The sequence below is a fragment of the Nanorana parkeri genome, unplaced genomic scaffold, assembly GCF_000935625.1.
Source record: "Nanorana parkeri isolate BGI_ZX_2015 unplaced genomic scaffold, ASM93562v1 scaffold14, whole genome shotgun sequence".
Classification (NCBI taxonomy): Eukaryota; Metazoa; Chordata; class Amphibia; order Anura; family Dicroglossidae; genus Nanorana; species Nanorana parkeri.
The window spans coordinates 196,805-224,634 of NW_017306282.1; the positions used below are offsets into that span (position 1 = coordinate 196,805).

Genomic DNA, 27,830 nt, shown 5'->3' on the forward strand with positions numbered 1-27,830 from the left:
AAATCTTACGATTTTCGGCTGGTTTTCTAGCGTGCTTCTTAGACAAAAGAGGTGCGACCGTACAGTAGAAACGGTCGCACGCCTTCCATACACTGCACGATTCTCATACAATCGCTGGATTTCCCGCGATTCTCGTACGAGAATCGTGCACCTTTAGACTGGTAATTCATACAATTATATGAAAAATCAAAATCTTGGTACTAATTGTATTGAAGGTAACGCTCACTTGTCAATTTAAAGGGGAGCTCTAGGTAAACAGCTGAATGCATAGAAGTGAACTAAAGGACTTGTAACTCTGCTCGGCCAGTCTGGTACTTCAAACACCCCTGCCACATAGTACAGTCAGAACGATGTCTCCATTATTTGCTTAGCTGGCTTTGCCTGAGTCTTATTAGACATAGGCAGTTGTCTGATGAACAAAACGAAGGTAGAGAGATGGTTCTGGAACAGGGGTAGGCAACCTCCTCACTCCAACTGTAGCTGAACTATAATGCTGGCCACAGACCTTACAACCATCGCAAGACTTTTGTCTTGCGATGGTTGTAAGGTAATTAAAAAAACATACAATCTGCCCATCTTGGACAGGCAGATCGTACTTGCGATGATCGCAAGCCCGCCCCGCTGAGGGGCGGGCTTCCGATGACCGCAATGCTGAACAAGCAGTGTGCGCTTGCGTCATTTATCTTACGAACATGCCACACACGCCAACAATCATACAATTCTCGGCGGGTTTTCGAACATGTTCCTAAGATAAAAGTCGTGCGACCGTACAGTAAAAACGGTCGCACGCCTTCCACACACCTTGCGATAATCGTACGATCACGGGATTTCCCGCGATTATCGCAAGGTGTGTGGGCACCTTGAGTGCCTGTTCACACGGCGTCCGTTTTCTGTGCTGACCTGATCCGTACGCCCCTGCACTAAAAATGCATCCCAATGTATCCCTATGTGTTTTATGGGCCACAGTTCTCACGTGCGCAGTCCGTTCAGGTTACGACAGAAAAATACTGCATGTCACATTTTGTACAGTCAGGAAACGATCTGGAAACGCCAAAGGTGTCAAAAACGCACTGCACTGCAGCTAACATACTGACAGCCCCACTCCAGCACAAAACTTGAACGCGGCAAAAACACATAGCACCGCGTCTGCAGATCCGCACTCAGTTCCGGACCTGAAAAGTCTCAAAATGCATAGCAAGACTCAAGGTGGCCATACACTTTACAACCATCGCAAGACTTCAGTCTTGCGATGGTTGTAAGGTGATTAAAAAAACGTACGATCTGCCCATCTTGGACAGGCAGATTGTACTCTCGATCATCGCAAGCCCGCCCCCCTGAGGGGCGGGCTTCCGATGACCGCGATGCTGAACGGGCAGTGTGCGCGTGCGCATGGCGGCCCTTTCGGCATTTGTCTCCCGAGCACCGTTCAAACCAGCCGAAAATCATACGATTTTCGGCTGGTTTTCTAGCGTGCTCCTTAGACAAAAGACGTGCGACCGTACAGTAGAAACGGTCGCACGTCTTCGTTCACACTGCTCGATTCTCGTACGATCGCGGGATTTCCCGCGTTCTCGTAAGAGAATCGAGCAGTGTATGGGCACCTTGACAGCCATAGACATGACTCCCAGAGGCAGAGGCATGGTTGGATGTGTAGTTGCAGCACAGCTAGAGTGCTGAAATTGCCTACCCCTGATGTTAAATCAGAAAATGGGTGATTCACCTGCCGGAATGTTTAGCTACTTGTGGCAGGTAAAGCAATGAACATATTTGAACATCACCTGTGGAGTTAGCTGTTGGGTGAAGTGATTTTGGAATATCAGTGAGGGAAACAGGAAATAAGCTTAAAACTGATGAGCCGTAAAAGCTTTTAAAGCATCGGCGATGGGAATTTTTGGCTAATGCAGGTTTTTGCCATTTCATGCACACACAAAATTTTAAGGCTTGACATGTTTGGCGTCTATTTACCCGACACAACCCCATCTTTTCAATTTTACCAAATGGGGTATTATATTCTGCTTCTGTGCAAATATTGAAAATATTGGGTTAATAACATTTGCGCAAATATCGTGCCACATAAAACATTGCAACTAGCGTTTTTTTATGCTACAGGGCCTCTGCCTTCAGAAAATATATAATTGTTTGGAGGGTTTCAAGCTGTTTTCTAGCCAAAAATTCAGATTTTATCCTTTGTGTGCAAATAGTAAGAAATTGCTCTGGACAGCAGTTGGTTAAAGCCTGATCACGTGCACTGCATTTAGACAGACCCTTTGTTTTGCGTGGACTATTAGCGCATGTTCACATGCACTGCATTTAGACAGATCCATTGTTTTGCGTGGACTGTTAACGCATGTTCACGCGTGCTGCATTTAGACAGCCCCTTTGTTGTGCATGAACTGTTACTGCACAATATCGCAAGGAAAACCACACCCGACTCTGTTTTTGGGAACACAACGCACAGCAATGCACTACCAGGTGCATTGCCTTAGTGGGTTAGGGTGCCAATGAATGTAACCTCAGCGCGCTGATGCATGTAACGTGCATCATGACAACTGAATGACATGGCTTGAAAATAAAGATGTCCTTTAACCTAGAGAAGTGAAGCGCCTGCATAATGAATGATACATGTGCTTTGTAGGATTTGTTTATTAACATAAAACAATAAAAACCCTCAGCTCTGCTTACCTCCAATATATGAATTAAACATAATAGCAATAATATCATGTAAGAAATAACACAGCAGCACATTAAGCCTCATTTGAGAAAGCCAAAACAGGCAATGTATCCTTGTCCAAATAAAGGGTTAATATTACAAAGTGCTAGAGTAGTAGTCACACGGTTCATATGAGATACTCATTTTAGACTTAAAATAGTTATAGCTTATAAAACATTAACATGCCAAATGGATAAATAAATATATTACATTTGCACTTTCTTTAAAGAGAATCTGCAGCGAAGCAAAATACCTGTGTGAAAAGCCTCAAATCGAAGCTGTGTTTTTGTGACTCCTGAACTGCATACTAGTTCTGAGGCAAAGGATTCAGCCTAAAGCTGGCCATACACCTATAGATTATCTGCAGATTTCCTATGGTCAGATGGAAAAAGTGCAACAGATTCCTCCATCTACGCTAAACTGTGTGGATGGAGGAATCTCCCACTGGGCCAAGCTTCAGTATCTTGCTAGTCGGCCCAGCTGGCTCTCAAAACACCAGAACAATGTCTGCATCTAATCAGATTGTTCAGGTATTTTGACAGCCAGCGGGGCCAACTAGCAAGATACTGAAGCTTGGCCCAGTGGGAGGTTCCTCCATACACACAGTTTATCGTAGATGGTGGAATCTATTGCACTTTTTCCATCTGACCATAGGAAATCTGCAGATAGTCTATAGGTGTTTGGCCAGCCTAAGTGACACCAATATGATGTGCAGTGTGGATATATCAAAGGAGAGCAGCTTCACCTGAAGCTTCCCATACAGGTATTTTGCTGTGTGGCAGGTTCCCTTTAACGTCCAGTTCAGTCCTAGCAGCAAAAATCAATCATTCACAGGGTCAGGGCTGTCATTACTGTAATTAAAGATCTGTGCCTAGGGTGGCAGGTTAGAGGCTGTAGGTACAAGCTGCTAGATATAAAACTGTGATTATTTGATTATTCCCCCCTCCCCCTCTATAAAGTCAGCACAAGAACTGTGAGAGAAGTCAGCAGACTCTTTACAGTTCGGGAAACATTAAAGGCATAATCCACCTTTTAGAAGAAAAAAAATGCACCTACATTGCTAACAGAAAAATGTGCATTTAATAGTTCTTAGCAGAGCATTGCAGCCATGATCAGTGGATATCGGGTGCAATGCACAGGCTCCTGCAGACTCTTCTCCTATGGTGGTATGGAGTTGGACCTACTGTTATGGGTTAAAAGAAGTAACCTATGGGCTACAAGCGAAGTGACATCACTGCACATGTGCTCCATTGAAATGTACAAGTCACTCTGCCACGATGGCATATGGGACTTGTAGTCTTCTATTCACAGAGCCCAATTCAATTGGGCTTTATTCTTTCATTGCTTAAAAGAGAACTCTGGTTAAACATTTTAGTAACCCTTGCAGGGGCTACCCCGCACTCGAACGGGTTAAGTGCTAGTTTTTGCCTGGGGTAAAAAAAAAGTTATCACCCGATTCTCCAAGCTGGCCAGCTATTAGACCTGAATCCTCTCTCTCTCTCCCTCCGCTGCAGCTGTCTAAGGTCCCTGAGTCATCATAATCTATGCACAGTGTATAGAAGGTAAGGATGCCGAGGGACATACCATCGCTGCAGCGGAGCAGAAGACAGGCTGGAGGGAGCACTGTCACAGCGGGCCAACTCAGAGGCCAAGGCAGAAATGAGCACTTAACCCTGGCAGTGCGGGCGTAGCCCCACTGCGAGGGTTAATCATTGAATTTGATATTTATAGAACAAGAAAAGAGTGGATATGAGTGGATACATTTTGTAACCCGAGTTGTACTTAAATACATCATATACCTTTGTGATGTGACTACAGCAGAGGGAAAGACTCCAATTATTAGAAAGAAAGGGTTAAAGGCTAAACAGAATTGCTAATTTGTTTTCTAGAAACCACAATGGCTTTCTTTCCAGTTACAAACCCATAAAAGTGACGGAACATTATTTATTCTTCCAAACTGTACCTAAAAATAACAAAAATAGACAAATGGGAAAAATACTTTTTCATCTTTGTCTGTATTGGAGTGGTCCTTTAACCCTTATTCTTTTCTAAAGCATACCTGCTATTCATTAACAGCAACATATAAACAACCATCAGTGCCAGTGCCCTTCAGGTCATTCCATACATTACACTGACTTCCACTGATAGTGTCTCTTTTTCTTTTTTTACATGTCTGTATGAAGTATACATGTTTATTACAGACACTGATAACATACAATGATCATAGATAATAATAAAAGACTATGACAATGATTATAGATAATAATAAAAGACTATGACAATGATAATACATATTGATAAAAGACTATGACAGTGATAACAAACAATGATACTAGTCAATGATTAAAGACTGGCAGTGATAATATTCCATCGGCTAGTACACTGGAGTTTCCCAGCATAAAATTGCAATTTACTGGTTAACTTCCTATGATCACTTGCATGTCTGTCCACAACAGCATCTAATTCAGCTTACAGAATGTATGACACCATTAAAGTGACTTGCTAATAAAAAAAAGTACCTGTGATGGAGAGAGTAAATTTCCGGGTGAAGTTAAGAGGATGGGGGGTGCTCGCAGTGACTGCAAATCTCAGCAAAAGGCAGAAATATCACCAGCACACCAGAATCATTTTAGAATAGCAGAATGTTCATTTATTCGAAGTTCCTTGTCATATAAACAAGCGCTTTCGGGGCCGCGCAGGGTCCCTTCATCATGCTTGGCATTCTGCTATCCTAAAAGGATTCTGGTGACATTTCTACCTTTTTCATGTCAACACAGGACACAGTAGTAGCACAGGAGAAACCACTGAGAACAACGGGGGAGACGCAGGAAATCAAATCTCCTGGAATCTAGAGTTCTGAAAGTTCACCTGGCGATTTCTCTGTAATACATCGACATTTGGTTGTTTTTTGTTAGCAAGACACTTCAATGCGCTGATTTGGCTGGGCATATTAGTATAGTTTTTTCAGAAAATCCAGTTTAAGAGGTAAGAGGGGATTAAAAAAAAAACCTCAGGAGGGGATTGAAGTAAACTTTTCTCTCATTAAAGGCAATTGGGACTGTAACTACATACAACATTAAGCTTTTTTTAATGTGGCCCGCCCTACATTTTTTCAGTGTGTCAGGACAGGTACACTTTAAAAAACAGATTGTGGAATGTTGTGTTAGTCTCGGAGCCTGTATTCTCTGGATATAATACACAGCAAGTTAAACATTTCCTGGAGAAAGTAGCACGTTAGTTATTTTGATATTACACAAGTGATCACAAGTTATTTGTGGCAACCCATGACTGCTGGGCCTCCCCGTTCCCTTCCCGTAGCAGCAGTCCTGGGAACAGCTATAATGGCACGCGGCGAAGCGTTGGAGGTGGCTGGAATGCAATAATAAACATTGTGTTGCAATGTTTTTTTCCTTCGCTGCTGAACATACAGACCAAACGTAACAGATTTCCGGTCTATGTTGTGTTGAAGAGAGCGGAAGGATGGACATCACAGATATCATACCATTTGGAGTTGATCTTTTTCCTGGGCCACAGTCCGTTGAGCGGCAGGGATGCGTTGGCTTGCCTCTCTTGGTCTTTTACCATTTTCCAGTAATAACTGCCTTTCATGAAGTAGGCTGCCTGATGTGTGTAGGAAAAGTAGACAGCATCTAGGTACCCTATTGGATGGTCTGCAGGGTTCACCGACGGGAAAACATCTACGATGCGTTTTGGAAAACCTTCAACTATTTTGTTCTTATCCACGCTGAATGCAGTCACCTAGAATGATTAGGGCCCGTTAGTGATTTGTATTAATCAAAAACATTTCTGAATCCTGAAAGTAGAGAATAATTTCAGTGCGAGTTATTATTATTAACTACAATTATTATTAACTACAAAGTCATTTCTGGGGTGACTTTGGCATTTTTAGATTCTCGATCTTTCATATTTTGTTATTATATTAAAGTCTATCTCCTGGAAAACAAAAACCATACCCTTGCAGTGGGGTTACCCCTGCCCTGCAAGGGCTAAGTGCTTGGTTATGTCTTCAGGACAATATGAAAGCTGTTTTACTTACCTGATCCCTGCTCCTGCCCCCTCCTTCTAGGCTGCTAGATCAGCCCCTGCAGCCTCTTCTCCCCTGGGCTCCATCGGTCTAAGGACCGCTGGCGTCATCCCATCTTATAGGATTTAATTTGAGGACATTTTGTATATATTAACATTCCCTACATTATGGACTGGATGTTGATAGGCATCTCCTGTCAGACGTTCATAAGGAGGCCTTCCCTTGGACCTTGTTTATTGTAACGTGTATAATAGTGTGCCGCATTTATAAGATATTCAAATAAATATTAATTTTATTTATTCACGTGTACACCTTGAAAGTCCTACTCTGTAGTTGTGTTGTAAGCTTCCTTGTTATGTCTAGGGGACACTATGAAAACTGTTTTTTACTTACCTTATCCCCGCTCCCGTCATCTCCGTCTAGGCTGCTAGACCAGGCACCTTAGCCTCTTCTCCCCTGGGCTCTGGCAGGCTAAGGAGCGCTGGCACCATCCTGTCTTATGAAGGTCCATTGACCTGCATTTAACGTGAGGGATATTCCAACATGCGTAGTGGAGGGAGAGAAGAAGTGGACACTGACCAGTACAGGAGCCAGGATCAGATAAGTAAAACAGCTCGGAATAACCTAGAAATTAAAAAAAAAAATTACACTTAACCCTTGCAGTGCAGGGGTAGCTCCACTGGAAGGGTAAGTTTTTGTTCTTTGCCCGGAGAGGACTTTAAGGTGTATGTAACCCTTAACTGACATAGTTTGCCAAAGCACCATGTATCATAAACACTTGCTTACTGTTTAGCAAAATACTTATTTTCACCTATTTTTCACTCTTTGTTGCATCTCAGTGCTGCTGATAACCCGCAGCCTTTTTGCAAACACTTCCTTTCTACGTGCACTCGAGCAATGGCTGCATGACATTTCTTAGGGCGAGGTTCCTGATGTTGACTATGCCTGTGTCATGTATGTTGAGATAGCTACTTAGAATAGGCAAACCTCTGTGATAGGGTGACAATGCAGGAGCACAGCTAGAAAATAGGGACAGTGCATCGTCACCCTATACCAGAAGGTGCCTGAACAAATACCTTCATGGCAGGATCACCTATTTTCATGAATGTTGCCGGTTTAAAAACATTTTGAAAATTAATTTTGAAATGACATTGCATGAGATTTTAGTGATATCTTTTACATGTACTTTAAATGCTTACACTTCCTTATTTGTGGTATTCTATTAAATATAGCAGTTTGTAGATTTGCCACTAGAAGAGATTTGCAATCTCCATTTTGTCTCCATTCTCCAATCACTCTGTCTCCGGCTGGCGAGAGAGGATATTATCCACACATGCAGTGCAATGTTTTTAATGAGTTTGCCAACTTATATATTTACATTATGATAAGGAGCAGTAAAGTTCAACCATTGTGTAACACTACAGAGCAGGAAGCAGATCCTCCAAAAGTAAAGAGCAGATATACAGTAGCTGCCCCATGTACATAGAGAATTACAAATTATACATACACAAACAACTTTTTTTTTTTATATTAACTTACATTAATAAGATTATTTTTGCTAAATTATGTTGCTTATAGCAATCAGTGATGTTCAACCTCATTATATTTCCACCTTTTATAGAACTGGCCAGAAATTCTGAAGAGTAACTCAAAATGTTTTAAAAGCCTTCTTTCTCTATTACTATATATTGTATAGTAATGACTAAATAGTATATACTGTATACTACTATATATTGTATAGTTTGTAGTACTATACCTCTATGTGCATAGAGGAAGTCATATGTTTCTATTACATACTCAGCCTGTGATTACTTCTTTGTAACACTACACAATGGTTTTTGATGTACTGTTCCATCTCACAGTACAAATCTATGAGGTGGCTGAACAATCGAAAACGTAATGTTTGTCACTGAAACATGAGGTAAGAAAAAAAATCTTTCTATGGGGTCCCCTATTTCAGTGACAGCTGTCTAAAAGGGAATTTCACTTGACTTTTGAGAGAATTCCTATAACTTCCTGTAATTTCTCTAATACAGGAAATTAAGTGAATATTCCTTATAGGACACAAATGCCCCCCAAAAAAAGACAGAAATTAAAGCAATTCTTCATGCTTAAAATGCTGGCTATACTGTAGAAGCACTTTGAAGCGATTCAGTTAAATAGAAACAAAGACAAATAGGGCTGTAATGGGGCTTAGACTTACCTTTCCAGCAGGTGGCATGTTCACTGTGATTCCTCCTGCCATCTGCCACGCCACTACTGTGACTTGTAGTGACATAGGTACCGGCAGTAGGGGCCACAGAGCTCAGCATGGAAAAGCTATCTGTAACATATTGGATAGAATCAGTTTCTGGATTTCTTTAGGAGAGTGAAGATATGACACACGACCTGCTGAAAAGACAAGTAGAAACCTTCTTCTTTTACAAGGGTGGCTCTCTTTAAACTTCTTTAACATAGTGGCAGGGTCACTTATATGGGGCTTTCACAAATGGTGGTCTTAGAGGTTTGATTTAGGCCCCTAATTATCAGAAAAGGTGTTGCCATCAAGGCCTGATAAGCACACCTTTCTTGAAACCATAGGTAGCTTGACAATCAAGGTCCAAAGCAAATGACACATGAGGTCCCATCATAAAACAATTGCATCTAATAAAAGTACATACAATATATGGGTACATACATTGTTTTGCCTGAAGAAATATATGAGTCGATCCTTTTTGTCAAAGAAAGCAGCATCAAGTGGACTTGGAGCCCCAGGAAAAGTCTCGGATATGAGCTGAGGATACTTATTTTTCTTCCAGTCTTCTGTATAAGCTGAGTCTTTGTCAGGGTCGTAGCGCCAGACTTGAGTACCTTAAAAAGAAAGGAAGCCATAATTAAATATGGGTCACCATCTGCATATGAACACAGAGATTAGACAGAGTTTGAGGGCTCCTAACTCACAGCAATGCCCTCACGGTAGTCATCTATTGCACTCAGGGCCGGATTTACTCTCTCTGCTGTCCCAAGGCCAGATTCCTCAAAGCGCCCCCTACCCGCCAAACCACTCCATGGAGAATGGCAGACTTGCAGGCTGCCTACTAGGCGGAACCGCCAAGATCACTTGTACATAGCAAGCGGTGGCTTACCCGCTGTACATTTAGCTCTGCTTGCCCAAAGCAGGGCTAAATGTAGAAAACAGCTCCCAGGCTTCGGGAGATAGGAATTCCACACCCCTGCTGCCCCTCTACTCCCTGCTGCCCCAAGGATGGGCCTTGGTAGGCCTTGTGGGAAATCCAGTCCTGACTACACTTACTACATTATCATTTTGCATGAAACAACATAAAGCAAATTTGTTTTGGAGGAGGCCGGTGAAATGCATTTTATAGGATTATGGAGCCCAACTCCACACAAAAATCTTTATTTTGCTTGGGATAGAGTTGGGAAGGTTTAGAGGCTTGGGGAGGTATGGCTTGTGGTTTGCCCATTTGGCACTTAATGTGTGGCCCTTGGGGGGCCCTGTAGACAGTACTCTTTGTTTTGATGCTTATTCAGGCTAGTGAGGAGGAAAACATTATTTAGACTGTTTTTTTGTGTTAACCATCCCTTTTCATGATTTTTTTCTTTGATCTTAAATAGAATCTTGCTGAGGGAAATATAACAATTGTGGCAAGGGGGCTGTTGGGAACACAAATGTGTCCCTTGTAGCATGTCCCCAGTCTCTGTTAATCTTCACTAGCATGTCCCCAGTATCTGACCATCTCCTGTAGCGTGTCTGCAGTCTCTGACCATGTCCTGTAGCATGTGTCATTCTCTGGCCATCTCTTGCAGCATCTCTGCAGTCTCTGACCATCTATTATAGCATGCTGATAGTCTCTGACCATCTCCTGTTGCATGTCTGCAATCCCTGAGAGCTTATTGCAGCACTACATTCACTGAATATTATGTGCAGTTCCTATTATGATGTTAGTGGCAGCACTTGATGTTCCCAATTCTTAGTAAGCTGACCACCACTGGTTTAGAGCCTGTGTCGGGTTTTGATTATCATCTGTGAGGAGAATTGATTCCTGTCAGGACCAAAGGGGACACGTACCAATTAATAGTAGTAGAATGGGTAAAGCTTTGAACTACTGAAAGTACTGAAGTTTTTATTGCTGTGCAAGCCTTCCTGTCCCTTATGATTTACAGGGATTCTTACCTTTAAAGAAATACTGGGCATCTATATTCCACGTCCAGACATGCACATAGGCATCTATGTCTCTGTCTGGAAGTCCTTTCCAGCCTGTTTTGATTGGCAGAGGATCTCCAAATCTTGTTCTGTTACCCTTGTTTTCATACATCCAGTACCAGCCAGTCTTGAAGAAGTAAGTGTTGAACCTGTAGAAGGCTTCTCCACGTGAATTCTTTTCCTTCCTGACCCAATCAAACACAGTGCTGAAGCTGCCATCGCATGAGCCTGGTGACAGAGTGATACAGATTAAATCTGGTGCTCTTCACATTTTGCATAATTATATGTACAGCATAGGTAGGTTACTTATAGCACCTCCCTCTACCTATATAATTTACCAGTCCCGCCACTGGTGACTTAGATCTTCACTCCCTCACTCCCCTGCATGGTGACACTTCCAGGTATGTTAAATGCCTGGTTCCTCTGCTGTGTGCTGTGGTTTCACCTGTCAATCGCCATGTCATTATTGCATCTCTGCAGAACTGTAGTGATGTAGTGGCCAGCAGGTAGAACCAAAGTGGCCAGCGGGGGGACACAGACACCCGATTTACTTGGAAGTGTCAGATACTAAAGCTGGCTATACACTTCTTCAATCAGTGTACAGTTGTAAGCAAAAATATTCAACCCCCATTGCAAATTAGGTTTATTGGCAAAATGTAAAGACTTTCAGCTGTTTGCAATGAACACATCAAACAAAAGCAATGACTTCTGCAGTCTCAAAATTATTCAACCACTTCATGGCAAGCAATTTTTGTACTTAATAGAGCACCCTTTTGCTGTCATAACCTGCTGCAAACTAGATGTATAGCCAGAACCCAGCTTCTGACAGTGTTCCTGAGGAATCTTAGCCCATTCCTCATGAGCAATGGCTTCCACTTCACTAATATTCATGGATTTGCGTGCTGCATCCGCCTTCTTCAAGTTTTGGGATTCTGTTCTGTGGTGCGATGAAACAAAACTGGAATATTTTGGCCTTATAGATCAGCGGTATGTCTGGAGGAAGAAGAATGATGCATACACTGAAAAGAAAACTGCCTACAGTTAAGCATGGTGGTGGTTCAGTTATGCTCTGGGGCTGCTGTGCAACCTCTGGCACTGGAAACCTGCAGTGTGTGGAAGGCAAGATGGATTCATTGAAGTATCAGGAAATGCTGGGAGAAAACCTCATGCCATCTGTGAGGAACCTGAAGTTTGGGTGTCATTGGACCTTCCAACAGGACAATGATCCCAAGCATAGCTCAAATTCTACCAAGAATTGGCTGCAGAAGAAGTCCTGGAAGATTCTACTGTAGTCATCACAGTCACCTGACTTGAACCCCACAGACAATTTCTGGTGGGATTTGAAGAAGGCGGATGCAGCATGCAAACCCAAGAATATTAGTGAACTGGAGAACATTGCTCATAAAGAGTGGGCTAAGATTCCTCAGGAACGCTGTCAGAAGCTGGTGTCTGGCTGTGCATCTCATTTGCAGCAGATCAGCAGCAAAAGGGTGCTGTACTGAGTACTAAAGATACTTGCCAGGAAAGGGTTGAATAATTTTGAGACTGCAGAAGTCAATAAAAGTTGCATTTTCAATTGGATTTGGGGAAACCACTTGAAACATTCTTTGTCTTGACCTAGTTCAAATGCTTTAATTTGATTTGTTCATTACAAACAGCTGAAAGTCTGTACATTTTGCCAATAAACCTGATTTGCAACAGGGTTGAATAATTTTGATTACAACTGTAGCTTATTGAACTGGTATTATTAACCTACTTTGACAGGGTTACTTTTTTTTTTTAGTGAGAGTCAGCAGGAGTAATTGAACTTATTGAACAGGTATTATTAACCTACTTTGACATTGTTACTTTTTTTTTTTTTTAGTGAGAGTCAGCAGGAGTAATAAAGACTTGGAATAGAAAGCACATGTGTTAAATCCTTGTTAATACTTTTTTGTTGTTGTTTTTATTCATGTGGAGAAAAGTTAGAACCTCTGAAAGGTTTTTCTGTGTCTCCATCAAGAAGGATTTCACTTTATTTTCTAGAGAGATGATGGTCACCATCAAGACAGGTGATATCTCCAATGAGGACACCTTCAGCAATAGAAACAGTTTGTAAAGCAAAAAAATTTATACAATTTAATATTCACCACTCCTGCTGCCCAGCCGGCCGATATCTGCTGTAGTAAAGAGAAACAGCTATCTGCACAGTTGCCAAGTGTCCTGGATCCTGTGGGATAGTCCTTAAATTTTGGGCACAGCCCCATAGTGTCTGCCTTCCGCAGGTTGTCCTGCGTGATCCAGAACACTTACCACATTGCTGCTACTTAATTTCACAGAACCTAAAGCTTTTCCAAACCGTATACCTTCCACCCAAAACTGCAAACTCCTCTGGAAAAGGGACTGATGCAATTGATTATTACAAAGTTTTTCAGAATTTCAGCTATACAAATAAATAAATATATTACCATATTTTTTCTGTACAGCTTTTCTGTCCTCCCAGTCCAACTCTAAGTGTTTCCCTTGAGGTGTATAGTTTGGCTGCATCACCGAGCCCAAGCGATTTATATGGGGCAGGCCAAGAGCATGACCAATTTCATGGACAGCAACCTGCAACAGATTATATTAGAAATAAATATTCTTGATTTTATTGTATGGGTTGTGTATTTCCTGCTAAAGAAAATTTGGTAAATCTGATAACCTGTTTTAGTTTTCTTCAACATATTTTTCTCATCAGTTCATAAACATAAATATTGTTGTTTTTGTTGAAAAAGTAGAAATGGAGATTTAACTAATACAAATACCTTATACCAATACAAATACCTTATACTAATACACATACCTTATGAATTTGCACTTTATTTCTTATTTTTTTTCTCCTCTTTAAAGATACAGTACATTTAAGTGCTGGTAAAATGGTGTTGTTATTTTTTTGGCTCATACAGCAATGCCCTACCCTATACTTTTCCCTTCATAGCAACCAGGAAAATGCAAACTACTCATTCATAGCTATTCATTTTATTTCCTTATGAGTAAATTTAATTTTTGTCAATAAGGAATCTTGAGATTTAGGATCCTCAGACTTCCGAGGAGGCTGTGGGATGAATGAGTAAAATCATAGGCCAGAAGTAAGGGCCGACTTTAAGATACTTTTACTATCTATTGCAATATTTTTTATAATAGCTAGCGATTCTACATCATGAAGGGGCGGGGGGATGTCCCGATACTATTTTTTTAAGACCAAGTACAAGTATACATCTGTACAAGTGTACAGATGTCACCAGGCTGCATGCGAGGCTCTGGGGGCAGACGCTAGGCTAAATGATCAGGCATCGGGCTGAACGATCGGGCACCAGGCTGAACGATTGGGACTGGGCTGAAAACTCGGGCACTGTGCTGAAGAAGCGGGCGGGGGTTTTCTGCCCTCCACGGGGCTGTTTGTTCGGTGTGGGGCTGTCCTTGGCTGTGCCTGCACCGGGAAGGAGGAGAAGGAGATATTGGGCCAGACAGGCACTGCCAAGGACAGCTACGGCCAGGTCCCCACAAGTGCGGCACCTCAGCAGCTGATACGTTTTGAAAATGTAAAAGGCCGTTATCAGCCTTTAGTATTGGGGCATTCTCAGGAGTACAAGTACTCCTGAAAATGCCCAGTATCCATATCAGGACATCCCTGGGGGGGACTTTTAATTAGTGGGGAGGGGGGTAGTGGTTGTTTTTAAGTGAAAGGTTCACTTTAAAAATGTACTATGGTAACTGTTCTGCATTACAATTTAAGATTTGTCATAACATAATATAAAAGGTATAAAACTTTGTGAACACATGTACTATATCTAATAATGTATCAATGTTTTAAAAACTTCCCTGGGACCTGCCATAAAAGAAATATGCAAACACAAAATAAAGTTCCTTCTGAAAATTCTAGTGGCCTCTAAAGTGCTAAATGCCTTACATCATACTGATCCAATGGCTTTCATATTTTTTCAGAACAAGTATGCAACAATTCAATTCAGAACTTCTGAGATTACAGAAGCCATGGGATCATCGTGATATGTTATTCTCATAAAAGGTATTTTTACAGCACAGACTCACTTTTAGAAGGCTGATTCCTTGTTCGCTGGTCGGACCAACAAAATGTTCATCATCATCAAAATGAATGTCTCCCAGGTACCAGGCGTGGGCAAACTCCTGCCCGGCTCCATCAAATGCCTGAGAACAGCCAAGGTGCTGCCCTGTGAAGATCCAGATAGTTATTACCATACATTTATGACAGAAATTGGAAAATGTGCACTTTGTGCCTTCGAATTTATTGCATCAAAATAAACTAGGAAACCGTTGGGGCTGCTTTTAAACAATAAAGTTGAAATTCAGGCAAATAGCTAAATGCACAATGAAACACATATAGTATATGTAACCTTTTTACCTGTCAAAGTATCCCTTCATGTTCATTCAGTCCAAAAATGTACACAGCTCAGCCAGCCTGGCAATTTGAACCCTTTCTCCTGTCCCGTCTACCCCCAGCTTTTGACTGGACAATGAAGGGGCAGACTAATGGCCCCCTCGTCCTTGTTTTGATCACTTACCTCTCTCCTTTTTCTGAACAGATAACTGTATATATTGGTGTTTTTTTAATACCAGCCAGGAGTTCAGCTGTATATGATTTTTAGCTTTTAATCTGTCTGTGCAGAGTGTAATTCAAATGCATCACTTTTTACTTTTGTAAACCAAGAACAAATGTATTATGGCTTACTGCACATTGTCATTTCATTGTGCACATTCTTAACCCGGTAACAGTAGCCTCCTACTTAATATCCATCCAGGGTGCTATGTGGAAAACCCCGTCTCCTGCAGATCCTTAGTTTTGCTCTAAACTGCATATCAATGCTGGTCATACACAGAACTATAAACCATATACTGGATTGTTTGAAACAACATATCTATTGAAAATGTTTTGCTTCCCAACACAGAAAGTGTGGCAACTGTACTGTACCTATGAGGGAGCAGCGTTGTCACTCTAGAAAAGGACTGCAGGAGACGTCCCCCTCTGGTCACAGTCAGAGGAGGCAGAGAGCACAGGAAGTTATCAGCTTACAAGATTTATTAAGGAATCAACAAGTAATTTGTTGCACTTATCAAACAGATATGACAAAATACTTTCAATGGTATGTTTAACAAACCAAAAGGGAGCAAATACAAGAGAGGTCCACTTCCTGTTCTGGTGACACCATCACTTCATGTTACATAGTTACATAGTATTTGAGGTTGAATAAAGACATTAAGTGAAAGTGGTCACTAGGACAAATATAGATGATGATTCTCTCCAAGACAGACAGCAATAAAAAAAACTAAAAATGTTCTAACCCTTAACTACTCTATCCAATACAACAAAGATTTCCCTTTTAATGGGAGCAAAAGGTGGCAAACAACCCATGCCGTAAAACAAATTGTAGGTTTGTCAACTCTCTTCACCATTAGTCAGAGTCAATCCGGCACTAAAACAATCACAGTTGGCATCTCATTGGTCACTCTGGCCAACAAACCTTTTTTTCATTATTAAGTTTTTTTTTATAGGTATGCTATGTTGACCAAAAATAATTGCCTTGTCCCATTAGGAATCCTTCAACTTAGAAATATGACTCGGCAATATCAAATAAAAAGAAAGGACTAACTGGAAACACTGGAACTTTATGAGTAGTGTTACAGTTTACGTTTAGAGGTTTGTGTTATGTTTAGAGGTTATAGTTAGGGGTTAAGAACAAGGTACAGTCCCGGAATCATCCCTTTTCCAGAATTGTCATGGTTTTCACTAAGCAAGAAATGATTATAAACTTGCCTGTGCCAAATCCAACTCGAATGTCTATGTCATCTCCAGTGAGATCCTCCTCAAATTGCAGTGGGATGACCTCACTCCACATACGGAAAGCAGTACGGAGTATTCTCCTCTGCTGTTCAATGGTCAATTGCATGCTGTACCCCTCTCCCATGAGCCTCCACTTCAATGTCCTCTTGGAAATACTCATGGCATTTCCGTTTTCCAGAGCATTTCTCTCGTCCCGTTTCTTTCTATAGTGATTCACCAGTGTGGCCAGAACACTTCTCCTTCCACGCTGAGTTCTTTCTGGTTCCATGGAATCATGGTCTGTTTCATTTGTCGCCAAAAGGCTCAAAGTTGCATTTTTACGTCTTGATGGTATTTTGCGGTCAGGAACACCACAACGGGGTTTGTTCATGGCCAGTTTGGTGGGTGTGTCCAGGATGCCCGTGGCATTTAGCCCATTGGCCTCTTGAAATTTTTTCAAGGACTCAGAAAAAGATGGGCTTAACTCCGTCTTATCAGGAGAAGGAAAGAAAGAGCGTTCTGATGAATCGCCTTCTGAAATGAGTTGAGAGACATCTTGTGGAGCTTGGTCAAGTTCAGGTGAATCTCCAAATCCCTGCTCCTCCCAGTTGACAGGATTCACCCAACCATATTTTACCAGATATTGCTGCAAAACAGAAAAAAAAAACGGAATCTCAGAGCCAAGTGATGCACACATTAGGTATTATATAAAGTGGTTTTGAACACATGTTCTTTATTCATTTATTGTGGATTAAAGCAATAAAATGTTTGTTTCTTTTTTTTAGTCAGGTACTATACATATTAAATATTACATGTAAATATCATGTAGTCTTTTATTAAATCAGTTCAATCAGATCAGTTAAAGCTGACGTTTAATCTATGTATGTATGTTGTGCCTTCCCTGGTCCCCCCCCGCCCCCATCAACATGCTAATTAACTTTTTACTAAAATCTTTCAATTTTCATGATATGCCTTACTTTAGACCCAGTGACATCATCACTAGGTCTCTAGGAAATGCAAGAAGATCATTGCTGGTGGGAGGGGTCCGGCAGGGTGTTGTACATACCTTTCTGAAAACATCACATCACCCTGCTTCAGTTCTACTCTCAAGAGCCCTCATTCCTGATGCAAGCAATGAGCTGGCTCTTGGGAAGAGTTATGCAAATATCAAATTGTCTTCATGGATGGTCAGTCTGGATGAGTGAGCTTTCCTAGGCAGGCTGCATTTGCATGCAGGCTGCCCTAGACAATGTCCACAAGTGATACTGAGCCTTTGTCGTTGAAAGAACTGAAATTCCATGAATCAAAGGGGTGGATCACGGACAGTCAGGCTGGGGAGGAAAGGGCTGGAGAATTCTGGGCATCCTCCAGCCAAGAAATAAAATGGGCTCTTTTGGACTTGTGGAATCTTCTAATGCACATTTGAGAAGCTCACAGTGTGCAGTGAAATCAGGGCAAGCAATTTCAGTACAGCAGAGAGGTGCCTGTGCAGAACAGAAGGTAAAGCTGGAGTTTAGTTTTAAAAACATTTCAATGGATCCAAAACCATTATAGTTTCCAGTTAACTATGTAACAGCACTATATAGCCAAATGTTTGTATTCAACTACCATCATACCTACCTATATGACCAGAAGTAAGTGGACATGCCTCCAATTTATTGAGTTCAGATGTTTTCAGTCAATGGTATGGTTATTGCTACAACATACAAATACATTTGAGACAATTGTGGACTTCTAAACTTGTAGTAAGGCCCTTTTCTGCCCTTCTGTCCCTGTGCATGAAGCCAGGTTCATAAAGACATAATTTGAGGCATTTGGTGTGGAGGAACTTGAGTCTCCTGCACAGAGCCCTGACCTCAACCCTACTGAACAGCTTTGAAATGGATTGGAATGCCATTTGCCAGTTAGGTCTTCTCATATAACAATTCCTGAACTCGCAAATGCTCTATTGACTGAATGTGCACAAATTCACACAGACACACAATCTTGTGGAAAGTCTTCCCAGAAGAATGTAAGCTGTTATAGCTCTCTAGTAAGGGGGGTGGTGGGCAACCCCTTGGTTTTTCAATAGAATGTCCATATAGGTGTAATGATCAGGTGTTTACAAATTTTTTTAAGCTGTGTTGTATATACTATGACTATATTTAAGTTACATTTTGGTCAAAGTCAAACATGCACATTTCAGAGAATAAGGGCTACCTTGGCTATGTGTTTTAGTATTCATTTTGCGTAGATGACTTTGCCGCTACAATAATATTGTATGTGTTAATATGTGCTGGTCTGTTAATCTGTTTATACAACACTATGGCATTTAAGAGGGCTATACTATGGCATGGAGTCATGCAACAAGACGGCGCATTCTTGCTCAGGAGCCCTTTCTAGAAGCCTGAAGAACCTGACTTCAATGGATTACAGAAACTTATTTCTTTTACTTTTCGGCTTGAGTTGCTTTTGATATATTTCCTCCTCTGGTTTTAGTTAAATAACATTATTAATCTTTCCAGATGGAAGATGGAGAAATGTTTCCTGGGTGGGCTTGTACGTGCTTTGACTGTTATGCTGGATTATGAGTGGGAAAATGAAAGATATTCTATCTGATATCTCTTATTAATTCACATCCAAAGAAAACTGAACAGCAATACACCCACTCTTCTTAATGTACACACAGTGCTTGGTGCAGGTTTGACAGGAGGATGTTTACGCTGACTTGTTCATTTTAAACTGAGATATTATGACATGTGTTTTCCTATTAACCGATGAATTTCCATTCTAGCATCCTGGAAGTTTAATTTGTTCCAATGGATTCCAGAGAATATGAGAACTACTTGAAACTAAAATCTTGATACTTGAATCTTAACACATTTATTTTTAAAGCTACTTTTAATTTGTTCTGTTTTTGTTTTTACTTATTCGCTTAATATTTGTTCTAGGGTATTTTTTATTGTAAACTTTATGTTTATTGTAAGACACTCTGTAAACTGTTTTTTCTTGCTATGTATATAAAGTGTTTGTTACTATTATATTTGAAGATATGTACGCCATTATGGTCAGCCTAAAGTGTATTTCCACTTTCACAACCAAATTGGGATAACGCAGGGGCGTCCCGAGGCCGGTTGTCACCCGGTCTCCAGACTGGGTGTTTCCCCGCCGTGAGGTCATCACGCATGCGCGGCCATCTGATTGACGCCTGCCGGCGGCCATCTTGGTATTGGATGCCGGCAGAGGGAAGAGGGGACGTTCACCTGGCGGGATGAGGTATGCGGTTGGGCCCCCTCCTCTCTCCTGACACTGTCGGGCTCTCGGTCCATGACCGAGTGCCTGACTTTTTAGAGAGGGGGGCACCAAAATCACTGTCAGTCATTTCGGTGTCACCCCTGCAATGGTTTCACCCGTGTGTGGGCCAAACCTCTCGCACCCCCCTTGTGACGCCACTGCGATAATGGCTATTTTATAATTGTTACATGTTCCCATTCACATAGCATCTGTTCCATTAGGACAGATAATTTTGAAGTTGTTGAGAAAAACCTGGAATCAGTCATCTTGCCTGCTGTAACAAAACATCTAAAAGGTAAGAAATATGTTTTTTATTTTTTTATTTTTCAGTATGCTGTGTGAGCAGGAACAGATAACAAACATATAGAGGGGTTTTCTCAAATTTGACTGCAAAAGTGGAAATATACTTTAAACAAATACATTTCTGACACTTTATAATATACTGTAACAGTGACACTTTCTAAAAAAATCTTACCGTTTACCATTAAAAAAGGGCCTTGAGCAAGAATAAGTAACTTTGCCAATGCGGAGATGGGAGTACTTAGCAAATGCTTCTTCCTGCCTAGGCAAAGTTACTTCACTGGATCTCAAGGCTCACTTTAATGATAGAAAGTAAAGCTTTTCTGAAAAATTGTACTGTTACAATATATTGTGACATCTCAGGAGCTTTTGATGCAGACTTGTAAAGTTAGGCCCCGTTCACATTGAGCGATTTATCGCGCGGTAATTCCCGCGATATCGCAGCAATTTACCCCGCGATATCGCTCTCCAATGCTTCTCAATGGGGCAAAGGGTCCTGCTGTCGCGGGTCGTGCGTCGCTACAGCAGGACACTTTTTGGAGCAGATCTAGCCGCGATTCAAGCTTGCTCAATGCAAGCATTTGCGCGATATCGCGCAACAAACTGCGCGATATCGCGCAAAATGCAAATCGCGCGACAAACGCGCGATTTGCGTACCGCTCAATGTAAACGGGGCCTTAGAGAAAAGTTTACTTGAAGCATACTGGCTTTTGGTAGGCAAACTTTAAAGTGAGCCGGTGATTTGCCCAAGCAAAGCTACAAGGTCAGTTTAGGGTCTCACCTTCTGTTCGCTCCCTGCTACCCTATTTAGTCACGTGGATCGAATAGAGAAAGCACTGTGTTAGATTCAAAGTGCAAATGGAGCTTACACAAGGCTAAAGGCTCTCTTCAGCCTCCATGTGACAGTGCTGGGTGCTTGAGTGGCAAATCATTCAGCACCAGCTTTGTCCATGGGAGGAAGGTGAGTGAGTCACATGCTCCTCATAGCTGAAAGTACTAGGTATTTATCTGCACTCTCAATCACTGAATGTATGGGTGGGGATTTGAAAGGTAAGTTTAACTTGCATGGACAAAGCACAGTATTACTTTAATTCCCCACATCAAAAAAGGCTTTTGAAATAAGTTTGCTTAAATGGCAATTTTGCTTTAAATGCTGGTCACACACAGTCAGATTTTGTTTCAGATTTGATCTGATCGTATCCCTGACTCTTTAGACATTATCACTTACAGAGATTTTACAACATTTTTGTTAATCTCTGTGTGACCAGGATAATTATCTCTTTCTGTCCAGTGCTGAAACTTGCATGGACAACTCTACTCCATGGGACCAATAGCAAGAGAAACAATGCTGCAATGGACGACAATGTCCCACTTCCATTGTTTTCAGGAAGACGTCTGGTTGTCTGAGCCAGATAGACAAACAACCGTGTAGTATGAAAGTGGATATAAAACTAGACCCTCACAGCTACAATCTGATTGTATGAGACTAACCTTATTCAGGTCAACGCTATACCTTCAAACGTTCTGAGATGAGAAAGAGGGTCACCCTCAAGCACAATGTATTGAGGCAATGGACACACCCTGCCACACTCCAAGCTATGTGAACCGTTAGGAATTTATATGCCAGAATTTGTTTTTTTTTTATCACCATTACTTTTCCCCTATTCTGGCTTTTCAAAATAACAAACAAGATAATTAGGAGATAGAACGAAAGTTATAGTGCAGAATGATAGTGTTGGTAGTTAAACAGAACCGTTTCACATCTGTACGTTACACCAAAAAAAGAAAAGGGACAACTGAGAAGGGAAGCCATAGAGGGGCTTAGTTCCAAATAAGGTACAGTCCCTCCATATGAGGGACAGATGGACACATAAAGTTTCTTTTTGTTCTTTGATATCCAAGTGCAATTCCCTATATCAACTGATGAGGAGAACCATCTTTCTGTTTGTCAATTCGGTAGCGAGAAGTGACATCACTAAACTATCAAACTGATAATTAATTCTATAGAATAACATCAGTGAGCAAAACATCTCCTCTACTTCATTCATTCTATAAAGACTTTCAACCCATTCCCTGCTGAGGTTTTGCATCATATATCCACCCCTGTATATTTTTTATTGACATTTGCAGTAAGACTTTATTTTATCTTCATGTAATCTAAGAGAAACTGTAACCTTGGCTTAAGTGTGTGCAATAAAACAAATGTAAAATCTACAAAGAAATCAGATTTGCCACTGAATAGAAATCCTACAGACTAGTGCCTCTCAGGAAAATCAATTACTCATTTTAAGTCAGCAGAGGGAGCCATATATTTAAAAGATCTTTAGAACAAACCTAGGCGATACTAGCAGTTTTAAAGGGAAAATAGAGTGTATTTTCAAAAAGCACTTATTTGGGGTTATTATTGTGCTGTTTACAGTACTTAAAGTGTATGTCTGGGCAAAATAGAAATAAAAACTCAGTACATCTCTGCAATACATGCACATTTCCTCAGCCTTTAAAAAGATTGAAAGTACAGAATTTGTTTTCATTATTTTTAGTTATTCTGTTTGAATAATAACAAATAACAAGCATACAGTTTTGTTTTCTAGGATTTGACTCCCAGCCACCGGGAGTCTGTTTACCTGTATGGAGCCAACTGCTGGCTTTACCCTGGAAGCAATTCTGGTGGCTGAAAAGCCGCCTGATTGCTTCAAGGGGCCAGTACACAATGCCCCCCCCTTCTGGCCACACAACCCCTGCCTTGCTTCCTGGGCTCTTCTGCCCTTCCGGGCCCCTGTGGGTTCGGGACAGGCATCACAGGTGTCATCGGGTAGCAGGGAGAGAAACCAGTGAACATCTGTTTGCTGATCTGCTCCCAATGAATAAAACCAGAAGCAGCCCTTATTGCATTTTGGTTTCTGAGCTGTCATTCCCTGGCTAGAGGAGAAGGGGAAGAAGCTGATTGAGCACAATCTGTGCTCGATCAGCTTATTTGGAGTGCAAATGTGACATTAGGGGTCTAAGTTAAATAAATGAAGTTAAATTAAAAAAATGTTTTAAAAGAATAGAGTTTAATAAAATAAATGTAAAAACACGCAAAAAAGTTGTTTAAAATCCCTCGTGCCCGCAAACACGTGAATATGCACATACTAACACAAACATGTGTCGGGTGCGCCTACACATGAAAACGTTGATTGCATCACACATATTAGGTATCGCCACATGCGCCAGAGTGAAATCAATAATTCTAGGGCTAATGTTTATGGTTAACTCTGAACAGTGCAGGCTTTTAAAGAATGTTCACTGAGCTTTGCATATGCCCCTCAGTGTACAGTCTAGAGCAGATACTTTAACGTGGAAGTAATCTTATAGCCGATGACTCTATTTCTACTAACGATAAGAAGATAGATGGCCAGTGAATTTAAAAGAAAAGCCCCCTTTTTTCCCTCTGCTTTCTCCAGGCACAAGGCTACTTTGCCTAATGCTAAATCCACCCAATAATACCATAGCTAATTATAAAGAATAACACACCACTTCCAAACATTTAACTGTTCTATCATTGTGGACAGGTAAGTGTTGGTAAGGCAATTTGTCTTTAAATATGAAGCTGTCCTTTAACTGTTTGGGCAGCTGTCCATTAAAATATAACATTTAGGTGGGAGAAACAAGAGACAAACATGTTCCCCATGTAAACTTGACAGAAACACCACTGAGTCCTTCAAGGAAGTCCCATAGGGAGACTACTGCTATCCTCTCCTCAACATTTAATCAGTAGGGCTTTTTATGTAATGATAATGGACCCAGGTCACAAAGCTGAAGAACTCAAGAACATGGCATGATGATACTACAGACAATGTCACAGTAAAGGAAGCATTAGTGATGTAAAAGAAAGTGTGACTGGAGTGGTGAGACTTAACAGAGGCTGGTGGTGGTGTATTAAAAGCTTATATGTACAATACAAGTCCTAAGCAAGCTCCCAACAAAGGTGGACATGAAGATGGCAGCAAACTTGCAACACAAAGTAGTTTAGCATGCACACATATACCAGTGATGCAGTAGCCCCAACCTTATTTCTGCACAGGTGACCTCTACAGTCTATGTCCTATGTCCTATGTCATTAGTGTAAATAGTCATACTAACTCAACTGGTCATACCTGTGCTGCTTCCGGACTCAGAATGGCATCAGCTTGTGGGTGGCTTTGTAGTTCTACATCGGAATGGTCTCTGTTATGGAAGAGTTTTTCCGAGCTTGTCCCCTCCAATGAGTACAGCAGGTAGAGGAGAGTTAATGGGACTGACACTTTTTTCAGGCAACCAGATTGCTCCATACCAGTTCCAACTGACCGTCTTCTGTTTTCATGTGATCAGTGTTCAGTACACGTGATGTGTCACTTGTAGTCAAGTGCTTCCACTAACTATTAGTACTTTTTCTCACCTTGTCAGTTTTTTGAACTTTTCACAGCTTACTCTTCAAAGGCTGAAAAGAAGAGAAAATTACATTTAACTGTATCCAGCATGGTTGACTTACAATGACCCAGCTTTTAGTCATTTTATGCTAAAAATTGATGATTGCATTATGCAATGAAAAAACACCAGATCTTGCAGCCCACCAAATCTTGCAGTCATTGTCCCTGATCTGGTTTTTTGACTTCTGCCATTTGGGGATAACATGAAATGATTATGTTACATGCTGTATGTACGCACTCTTGTAAATAAGTCATTACATCACAATGTGATATACTGAAAGTCAAATAGCTCAGTGTGATATGGTACATATATATTACCTAGACAGCTATTTCTATTTCAATCACTTCTAAAAACACCAATCTAAATACAAGCAAGTGTGTAAAAGAGCAGCGAGGGAACGAAAGAACTATCTTTAATGTAATTTATTCATTTTGTGAACATTTTTCCAAAACTTTTTTTGAAAAATAATGAACGCCCAAAGCAATGTTTAATACCAGATCCTGCATATGTATCATTCTTTACAAATTGTTGTAGCTGCTGCAGAAATTAAACTGAAAGCCACAAAATGCTGTGTAAGGACAAATTGTGCCACATATAAAATAAGAATAATCGGTTAATTTTATAGTAGTTATCAAATATTGACATAGTACAGCTGTGATGTTTCAAAACTAAACATATACATTTTGAAGATAACTCCAATCCATATACAAAACAAACTGCTTAGTATTGAAAAATCAAACTTCTGCTGAGCTGGTTAAAACTGGAATTAGCATTAAAGTGAATTGAAAATGTTATAAAGTTTAGTAAATGGTAACAATTTTGTAAGATTCTTTCCTAAAACAGGTAAATATTGTTCACAGAATCTCAGATAGAGGCAGTTTGCTCTCTCTTTGGAGTTGGGTTATGTTGTACTTACTTGTTTGGAAGTTTCCTGTTCTGTGAGATTCTCTCTACTCTCTGCAGAGCCTTGGCAAAGCTTCTTTAACAAGGTCTGCGCTTTGATGAGACCATCCCACCCCTGAATAAATCATAGGCTATCATGTGAACTGTCATACAAGCTGTTAGCCTTTGACAAATAGGGCAGTGAATGCTGAAGAACCTAATGATGTATTTCAAGTACAGGGGCTACTTGTCTACACTTGACTGGTCCTGGCTGTTCCCAGGCATCTGAAATGAGGACAGTCACCTCTAAGAGGGACTCAATATTGAGGTCTTTAATGACTTGGAAATATTAACCTGCAATGCTGAGAATGGGCCAACATATGAAGTCACCATTCTTGCTTCTGGATAAACCTGTGATGTTCCCATGCATTTCAATCCCTTGTTCAGCAGAAAGTCAAGTTAATCATCTATGCATAGGAAAATGTAAAAGGAAATGTCACCTTCTTGAATACCCTTGTATTGAAATGTAGGTCAGTAAATTAAAAGTGTATCTTTACTTTTTGAATTTAGGGCCACTTTAAGGACTGCTAACGTTTCTGATCTACATACATGTTCCAAGTCAGTCATCAGTAAAGTAATAAAACCAAGGGTCTGCATAATACTCAGGCAACCACGGCAGCCCCTGTAAATCTTTTATATTTCACGTAGCCCTCATTCCCTGGATCCATAGAACATCAATTTCTTTAGTGTTGCCAAAATCTGCAGAATTAAAATATCAGCATCATTGTATCTTCCAGTGAAATTATGTTGTGTTTATTATTTTACAATGATTGACTGTTATACATGGAAGTGTGTGAGACATAACTGCACTAGTTCTGTAGGCACTCTTGCACTCCCTATGTAGATTTGACGTAACATGCGGGAACCTGAAATAGAGGTCAATACAGTTGTCCGTTGGCTAAGCCCAATGACGCAGCAATGGCTGCATCTACCTATTTATCTTTAAATATATAATTTGCTTCTCTCCTTACAATTGTATTTTTCTTTCCTATTAGGGACGTTACCAGGAGATTATTATAATGGACTGGCCCCAGAGTTTACAGTAAGAAAGTTTTTGATTAAACAGTTGATTAAACTTATGTATTTAGAATAATTATTTCTCAGAATGTTCAAAGAAGTGAAAGCCTTTAGACCACCTACAGACCTGGCTTCTTGGTGGGGAGCCAATGTAATGAGTCATCGCATGCTTCAGCCACTGCCGAGGCTGCCCAGGGCTGTTTGTGTATGACTGAGAGTCGATGCAAGTAGGAGTATAGATGTGATAACTAGCAATGTGAAGACAATTCCGCCAAAAAATTATGTGTTTAACATGATTGTTTGCAAATTGAACTCCTTGTTGGTTTCGTACACGCCTTGGGGCCTTCAGTGGGGAAGCCCCCTATCAGGATTACCAGCTTTGCCCACAAGTAATAGCGAATACAAAGCCATATAATGGACATATAATGCTCTGAAAGCACATACCAAGAATAGCCAGCATCAAAAACCAATATAGCATCATTATCATCTAGTGGGACAGGGTAAAGGCACAAAATACTGTATGGAAACATGACCTAAGGGGTCATCAGAAGTGATTTAACCCAACCATATCTACATAAAAACCTACCTTTAAAGGAAACCTCCAGTCAGGACAGAAAACATAATTACAATAATTTGATTTCCAGAGGTGCCTGTCCTCAAGTATTAAACTTAGTTCATGGCAACTATGCACATATACGGCATATAATTCCAAACTGGCGTTGCTGAAGAAATATTCTTTAAAGCTGAACTCTAGATAGCTATAAAAGCCACAAATCAAGGCAGCTCTAAAATCATTAACATGCCATTAAATGTGGTTATTAAATGCAAGCAGTGTAAGCACCTAATTTGACTTGGTATCACGCTCTTGCGGTCCCTCTACAGCAGGGATGGAGTGTAAAGCTGGCCATACACCTACAGATTATCTGCAGATTTTCTATGGTCTGATGGAAAAAGTGCAACAGATTCCTCCCTCTATGATAAACTGTGTGGATGGAGGAATCTCCCACGGGGCCAAGCTTCATGTGGTGAATTGGTGAATTTTGTAGCAAAAGCTGGTTTTGCTATCATCTCTTTT

General features: G+C 40.9%; 1 protein-coding gene across 1 annotated transcript; it reads right to left on the reverse strand.

The window, feature by feature from the left end:
• Positions 1-5,937: 5,937 nt before the first annotated feature.
• LOC108788372 (matrix metalloproteinase-21-like) lies at positions 5,938-25,953 on the reverse strand. The gene is made up of 8 exons (XM_018558128.1): positions 25,713-25,953; positions 24,484-24,806; positions 16,769-17,420; positions 15,028-15,167; positions 13,407-13,548; positions 10,930-11,187; positions 9,433-9,605; positions 5,938-6,469 (listed from the first exon to the last, which is right to left on the reverse strand). The coding sequence occupies exons 2-8, from the start codon at positions 24,655-24,657 to the stop codon at positions 6,164-6,166; spliced, it is 1,845 nt and encodes a 614-aa protein (XP_018413630.1). The 5' UTR covers positions 24,658-24,806; positions 25,713-25,953; the 3' UTR covers positions 5,938-6,163.
• Positions 25,954-27,830: the final 1,877 nt, after the last annotated feature.